At 38.1% G+C, this 8313-nt stretch overlaps 1 protein-coding gene across 1 annotated transcript; it reads right to left on the bottom strand.

The window, feature by feature from the left end:
- Nucleotides 1–4156: 4156 nt before the first annotated feature.
- LOC137947662 (uncharacterized) lies at nucleotides 4157–8012 on the bottom strand. The gene is made up of 7 exons (XM_068793448.1): nucleotides 7876–8012; nucleotides 7642–7789; nucleotides 7047–7167; nucleotides 5619–5789; nucleotides 5336–5480; nucleotides 4794–4963; nucleotides 4157–4581 (listed from the first exon to the last, which is right to left on the bottom strand). The coding sequence occupies exons 1-7, from the start codon at nucleotides 8010–8012 to the stop codon at nucleotides 4157–4159; spliced, it is 1317 nt and encodes a 438-aa protein (XP_068649549.1).
- Between the last annotated feature and the right edge of the window lie 301 nt (nucleotides 8013–8313).

The raw sequence follows: 8313 nt of genomic DNA on the forward strand, positions 1-8313 counted from the left end.
TGAATTCGGTACGCATTATCTTATCTATTGCTGCTAACTCCTCATGGCATGTCTATCAGTTGGATGTTAAAAATGCTTTTTTAAATGGTGATATCAGTGAGGAAATTTATATGGTTCAACCACATGGTTATGTGCTTGAGGGGGAGTTAGTATGCCGGTTAAAAAAGTCTTTATATTGGCTTAAGCAATCCCTCAGGGCTTGGTTTGATAAATTTAGTCAAACATTCCTACAGTTTGGTTTTCATCGGTGCTCAGTTGATCATTCTGTATATTATAAAGATACGGTCAAAGGGAAAATATTATTGGTTGTATATGTGGATGATATTATCTTAACCGGTGATGATGCTTTGAGCATACAAAAGGTGAAGCAGATAATATGTCAAGAATTCAAGACTAAAGACCTTGGTATGCTTAAATATTTTTTGGGTATAGAAGTTCTTTAATCCAAACATGGAATAATATTGTCTCAAAGGAAATATGTCTTGAATCTCCTTGAAGAAATAGGAATGAAGGGTTGTAGACCAGTTGACACACCTATGGATACAAATCTAAAATTATGTGCCACAAATGAAGAAGATATTGATATTGGCAAATATCAAAGACTCATGGGAAAACTGATTTATCTCACTGTAACTAGGCCAGACATGTCATATATTGTAAGTGTGGTGAGTCAATTCATGCACAAACCACAAATTACCCACTGGCAGGCTTTAGAGAGAATATTACGTTATCTAAAAGGAGCTCCAGGAAGAGGATTGTTGTATAAAAAACATGGGCACTTCAACATAGAAGGCTTCTCAGATGCAGATTGGGCTGGATCTCTTGATGATAGAAAATCTACATCAGGATATTGTACTCTGGTTGGGGGAAACTTGGTTACATGGAAAAGTAAGAAGCAAAATGTGGTTGCAAGATCTAGCGCCGAAGCAAAATACAGAGCTATGGCCCATACCGTTAGTGAACTTTTATGGGTCAGGACGGTTCTTACCAAACTAGGTTTTTATAAAAAGGGGTTCATGAATCTGCATTGTGATAATGAAGCAGCCATTCATATCACTTCAAATACAGTTTTTTATGAAAGAACTAAACATATTGAGGTGGATTGTCATTTTATACGGAAGAAGTTTCAAGAAGGAATAATCTCTCTCAAACATGTGTCATCTCAAGAGCAAGTAGTTGATATTCTCACTAAACCCGTTACATATAAAATCCTATTGTTTATATGTGGCAAGCTGGGTATTTATGATGTCTTTTCTCCTCTAGCTTGAGGGGGAGTGTTGGAAGATGGGCTCAAGCCCACGAGCTCAAGACAAGAAGCCCACAGTCAAAGGAGTGGCATATGTGTAAAATATGGTACTTTTCATAAAGATGGCATAGAAATGTAAATATGTGTTCCTTTTATGTCTTTTGTTTTATCAAGTTGTAGCCCTAAGGCATTGTAAAACTATAAATAAAGGCATTGGCTAAGGGGTAGGGCATTGAAGCATTCTCCTCTCTTTCTACAAATTCGTCCAGCCCTCATTTTTCTTTTTGACACAACCCTCTTCTCCCTTAATCCAAACTCTCTCCTTCCTTGTTCTTCTTCATCTCTTCTCCTTCTCTCTTCTTCTTCTTCTTCTTTCTTGTTGATCTAAAGTTCCTTTCATGAGATTCTAAATTCTACAAAAACCAAAAAACTCCTTCCACCACTATATGAGTAGAGAAGAAGATAAAGCATCAACTTTAAGAGATGGCTAAATACATTGAAAGAATCACAAAAGAAAGAAAAGAGAAACTATGAGGCAAATTCTCCCCATAAGAAAGATGACACTTGTTACAACACCCAACACAACTTGTCGAATGATAAAAATTCCAAATGAGAAGGCATTGGCCTTATGTCCTAAAAATTTCAAGAGGAGATTATCTGAGTGAACATAGAGCACTCAATTTTTTAACAACATAATTGCAACTATTTGCAAGAAGTCTCTGTTCAGGAAAATCAAAAACCAATTACAACGCTGGATGAGAACATTATTGTAAAGAGAGGGATGAATTAGATCATAAAAAAATACTTCCAGGAGAAATAAACGAGCAAGAAGAAAAAACAAAAAAAAAAATTATTGGCAACTACTATTTCGACATAATAACACACAAACATGCCAGCATCAATAAGCAGGGAAGAAACCATTAGCTTCAAGAACTCCCTAGTGTCCAACATAATCATGAAAACGAAATATATTTGTCTAAGTCCTGCGAATCCATACAAATCTCGTTTTTTTTATCCAAAAGAAGATGGAGAGATATCAAAAATTCACTCTCAACGCTCAATAATGAATCTGAAAAGAAGAAGACAATAAAGAACCACTCTTGACCTTATATTCCCAAAAAACCTAATGTCCTACACCATACTCAGTACACAAAAATCACTCCCGACACCATCAATCCTAATAGATTAATAAAAAGGTTCAAGTTTCTCCAACAAAATGCAAATCTTAGAAGAAGCAGAAAATTTTATTCTAGAACTTCAAACAAACATAAAAAAAAAATTAAAATAACAAGTAAATCGTCAACTATAAGTGAAAGCACAAACAAAGAACATTACAAAAGATACCAGAGAGAAGAGAGGAGAAGAAGAGGAGTGAGGAAGGTGGGTGATTGACCTTATACGGATATACCTTTCTTTGCAAGTGCATCTCCAAAACCATCTCTACCATTACAATAAAAAAAGAGATAATCCGATATGAAATTGAAGGACAAGGAACTTAAGGGAAAAGGGTTTTGGTAAGGCTTATCGCATGAAGGGAAATACCAGATTTAAATAGCTATAGTGGTGATCTAACGAAAAGAAAACAAAGACCCAAACTGGAAACGAAGCAAATTGTGAAGAATCTAGTCAAGAAGATAAATATTAAAAGAGATGATAAAGCTCTAATATCTCGGCTATAAAGTTGAAGAGCTGTGTGTGAGGAGGGAGGGAGAGGAAGAAAGAGAAGATCAATGAAATCAATCGACCTCCAGAGCTCCCCATTTCCCGAAGTCCCAACTCATGCATCCCGATCAGCGCTCGCCTCAGAGGAGAGCTCTCGATTTCACTAAATCTAGCCTCTCGCCTCTCGACTCCCTAAATCCTAGGCAACTCGTGAGCTTTCGAACCGAACCATGGTTCAGTCAAGCTCGACTCATTAACTTGTTGAATTTAGGTTCCCTTTTCCAATTTTCTGAGCAAGAGAAAGGAGAAAGAAAAAGAAGAAAAGGGAACAAGAGCTCTCGGGTAGAGAGAAGAAAAAAAGAAAAGAGAGATGTGTGCCAAGCAAAGAGAGAGATTTACTCAAGAAGGAGATGTGTAACTTTATTAATTCTGAATTAAAACACCTCTATTTATAGTAGAGGAAGAGATAGAGTCCTTATACAATTAGCCTTTCAATCTCCTAATTACATTCCAACTCTAACTCTCTAAGATAAGTCTATCAACACAATCTACTAGAAGTCTACTATGAGTTGAACTAGAACGCTTCTTCAATAACATGAATATAAGGGAGGAGGCTAGCTCGTGGCCTTATCCTTGTGGGTCCCACATGATCTTCCAGCTCATATTGATAAGGTTATTAGCTCATGGTATCATTGTGGGTCCCACTTGATCTTCAAGTCTTCTAACTCATTTCAACTTGTGCTTCTTTTCTTCTTGAAAAATAAGTGATTTTCAGAGAAAATAGAAGAGAAAATGGAGTTTTGGAAGAGAGGAAGCTTTTTTGCCTTAGAATCCATTCCAAAAAGGCCATTCCTACTTCTTTATAATCAGGGTTTAAGTGAAATTTTACTATAGGACAAAAATGCCCCTCAATACTCAAAATTACATATCTCCTAAAATACATGTCTAAATTGAATGAAAAGTTAACTAGAGATAAAATAAGACATTCTCTATCTAATAACCATACTATAAGAGAAAATTTTAATATTGAAAATATAATAAATGACCAAAATACCCCTGAACTTGTATTTTAACACTCCCCTCAAGCTGGAGAGTAGATATCAAACAATCACAGCTTGTCACTGAAGGATACATGTTCACGTCTCCCCAAAGGCTTGGTAAATATATCTCCCAACTGGTCTACAGACTTTACATGAGTTACCACCTTCCCCTGCATAACTACATCTCTAATGAAGTGGCAGTGAACCTCTATATGTTTCGTTCTCTCATGGAATATGGGTTGTTGGCAATAAAAATGGCTGCCTGTTTATCACAATTCATAACCACAGGTAACGTAAAACCAAACTCAAGAAGCACAGACTTAATCCACATAAGCTCACTAATTGTATGAGCCATTGCTTGATACTCGGCCTCTGCACTGGACCTAGCCACAACTGTCTGTTTCTTACTTTTCCAACTTATCAGGTTGCCTCCAACAAAACAACGATAGCCTGATGTAGAACGTCTATCCATCATACACTCAGCATAATCGGCATCAGAATACCCAAGTACATCAATTTTCCCATTATGAGTATATAGAAGACCTTTTCCAGGTGCACCCTTCAAGTACTTCAAAATCCTTTGAGCAGCTTCTAAATGGACTTTTTGAGGATTTTCCATGAACTGGCTCACAACTACAACAAGAAATGAAATATCTGGTCTGGTAACTGTAGCATAGATCTGTTTACCTACTAACCGTCGGTATTGAGTTTATCCGTGAGTGTAGGACCCTAGGTGTCATGTAGATTATGATTAACTTCCATGTGGGTGTCTATAGGTTCAGCACTTAATAAACCATAATCCTGTAACATATCCAATATATATTTTCTTTGAAAAAGAACAATACCTCGCTTGCTATGAACGACTTCAATGCCAAGGAAGTACTTGAGAGAGCCCAAATCCTTTGTTTGAAAATGAGTGGCCAGATATTGTTTAACTTCTGTAATACCATCAAGATCATCACCAAATAACACAATGCCATCTACATAATCAACCAAAACCATCATATCAGTCTTCCTTTTAAGTAGGAACATAGAATGATCACAATGACTCCTATAGAACCCAAATTGTAGTACCACATCACTAAACTTTTCAAACCAGGCCCGTGGACTCTATTTAAGTCCATAAATAGCCTTCTGCAGCTTACACACCTCTTTTGTCTCCCAGTGAGCAACATACCTAGGAGGTTGCTCCATATACACTTCTTCATGTAGATCACCATATAAAAAAATATTATTCACATCGAGTTGAAAGAGAGGCCAACCCTTATTAACAGCCACAAATATTAAGATATCTACCTAAGTAAGTCAGGCCACAAGAGAGAATGTCTCAAAGACATCAACTCCAAAAGTCTACGTATACCCTTTCACTACCAGTCGAGCTTTGTACCGTTCAATAGAGCCATCAACATTATATTTGATAGTATAAACCCAATGACACCCCACAATAGCTGCTCCTACAGGTGGATCACATAGATTCCATGATCCTCGAGACACCAAAGCACTCATCTCATCATCTATAGTTTGTTTCCATTCTGGAGAGCACAAGGTTTTCTACACTGAACGAGGTATATGGAAAGTAAACAATGACATAGCAAAGGACTTGAAGGATGGGGACAAAAACTCAAGTGACACATATTTGGATATCGGATGAAAAGTACAAGACCATTTACCTTTTTTTAGACTAATAGGCAGGTCCAAATCAGAGACAACAGGGTCATTAGGCAAAGAAGAAGCTGGTGGATCATGAGTTGAGAGCTCTGTAGAGGTAACGGTTGGAGGCACTACAGGAGTATGAGAGTGACGATAGTAAACAAGAAGAGGAAATGAAGAACTCAATGACGCTGGTACATCCAAAATTGCAATAGGAATAGGTTAGTCTGAAGGAGATTTAGGTGATACAGGAAGCTCTGTAGATGATGAAAAATATGGAATATGTTCAAAAAAGGTCACCTCGGCTGACACATATGTTTTTCGTCGAACAAAATCATAACATTTGTACCCTTTTTGTTGACGAGGAAATCCCAAAAAAACACTTTTGATAGACGGAAGTGACAACCTATCAACCGAAGTTCTGAGCATATGAACAAAACAGGTACATCCAAAAATACAAGGAACCACACCAAACAATTTACAATTGGGTTTTAAAACCTGAAGTGGAACTTGACCACTCAAAACAATTGAGGGCATAAGATTAAACAAGTAGCACGAAGTTAAAACTGCATCTCCCCAAAAAGATTTAGGAACATTCATATGCAATAATAGTGTCCTTGTAACCTCACAGAGATGCCTATTTTTATGTTCAGCCACCTCATTTTGTTGTGGTGTATAAGGGCATGATGTTTGATGGGTAACACCATGTGAATCACAAAATATTGAAAATTTATGGTTAAGATATTCCAAACCATTGTCAGTATGAAGTACATGAACACATGCACCAAATTGATTTTTTACTTCATTGAAAAAATTGAGGAATACATCAAATACTTTGGGTTTCTCCCATAGGAGATACACCCAAGTGAAATCATTAATGAATGACACAAAATACTTAAAACCAAATGGGCTAGGAACCCGACATGGACCCCACACATCAGAGTGGACTAATTCAAACAACTTGGTACTTTGACTAGAACTAACTGGGAAACTGGAGCGATGATGCTTTCCCAACTGACAGGATTTGCAATCAAATGAAATATCGACTGGTAGAGAAGGAAAAAACTGATTCAACTTAGCTGGTGAGGGATGTCCCAACTAAGAAGAATCTGTAGTAGTGAGAGCTACAACTTGAGAAACGGATACATCATCCAACATGTAGAGTCCTCCCTTCTCATGTCCTAAACCAATCGTCCTCTTCGTCTGCAAGTCTTGGAAAACACAAGAAGTAGGATAAAAGGTTAGTGAACAGTTTAAGGGTTTAGTTATATGACTCACAGACAAGAGATTAACTAGAAACTTTGGTACAAATAAAACAAAATCTAAGGATATTTGTGGAGTAGTGTGAACTATACCCTCCCTCTAAATGGGAGAGGGGGATCCATCAGCTAAAGTAACTTGACGATATGAATGAGATGGACTAATGGACTAACATAGAGAGGGCATACCTGACATGTGTGTACAGGCTTCTGAATCAATGATCCAAGAGGGAGAATGAGACACATTTAGTGCATCCATACCTGTACTAGCCATTGTGGCACACGCTGAGGAAGGAGGAGTCTCGATAGTCTGAGAAGTAGTAGAAGAAGCAGTCAGTTGACCCAGTTGTTGTAATAACTGCTTAATTTCCTCATACGATCCAGTGTGTGAGGAGGCGTCCTTATCTGTGACTATAGAATTGGCCCAGGTAAGTTTACCAAATTTGTCCCAACATTTATAAGAAATATGATTAGTCCTACCACAATAAACACATTTTCGATCTGTTATGGACTCCATAACATCTCGGGTAATAAACAGGCGTAGAAATTAAATCATGGAATTTTCCTTTTTATGTATGTTGGTTTTGGTTGGGGTTGGTTTGATTATAATTTTCGTGAACTTAGTGACCCATGGGTCAAGTTTGTCATTCACGTCCCTAATCCTATTTATATGGGAGAAGGGCTTAATGAAGAATCAAGCATTGAATCAAGTAGAAGGTTAGAGGTCAGATTCTCCCTCCTGCGGTCCAGGTCAAGCCTCTTTCAAGGCTCAATTCACTTTCACCATTGCATGTTCCAAACACCGAAAACTTCTTCCCATGTCAAGAGCAAATCTGGAGGGAAGAGAAAGAAGAAGGGTGATGAGATCCATGGCCCGGGAAGATCCCAACATCTTGTTATCAGACAGGTCCACCCTTGGGGATTCCTCTTCCCTGGAGGATTTGTGTCAACTTATAGAGGAACAATGTCAAAGGACAAAGGCACAAAATCAAGCCATTGATGATAATCGCCAGCACACTGTTGACCTTCAATCGGCAATGGCAGCTTTGAATGATTTCGTCCAGCAAATTCTCCGACGACTGGATGAAGGTATGGTTCGAGGGCCAGCGCCCGGAAGCTACACTCCTCTGGCTGAGCACCACCATCACCACCCATCACCACCCCCACCACAGCTGCGCCCCCCACATCCCACAATGGGACCCCAAGCACATGCCCCTAATTTGGTGCCTAGGTATGTTAAATATGATTTTCCAACATTTGATGGGTTTACAAACCCCTTGATTTGGTTTCACTTATGTGACCAGTTCTTTTACAATCAAAGAACACCTACGGATGACCGAGTCCATTTAGCCACATTCCATATGCTCAATGAAGCGCTTATATGGTTCCACCAGTTTAAGAATGAAAATCTGGTTCAGGATTGGAATTTATTTAAACAATCTTGCATGTTGAGGTT

Source organism: Aristolochia californica, unplaced genomic scaffold, assembly GCF_029961685.1.
Source record: "Aristolochia californica isolate CCGP_79_NKW_82.1479 unplaced genomic scaffold, dmAriCali1.0.hap1 SCAF_13, whole genome shotgun sequence".
NCBI classification, from domain to species: domain Eukaryota; kingdom Viridiplantae; phylum Streptophyta; class Magnoliopsida; order Piperales; family Aristolochiaceae; genus Aristolochia; species Aristolochia californica.

Bases quoted from the DNA above. Each gene is read 5' to 3' on its own strand.
- LOC137947662 (XM_068793448.1), bottom strand. From the start codon at position 8,012: ATGGGTGGTGATGGTGGTGCTCAGCCAGAGGAGTGTAGCTTCCGGGCG. The intron at 7,790-7,875 runs GTGTGCTGGCGA...CAAATCCTCCAG, and splicing joins TTGCCGATTGAAGGTCAACA to GGAAGAGGAATCCCCAAGGG. The intron at 5,481-5,618 runs GTAAATGGTCTT...TGTGCTCTCCAG, and splicing joins GCCTATTAGTCTAAAAAAAG to AATGGAAACAAACTATAGAT.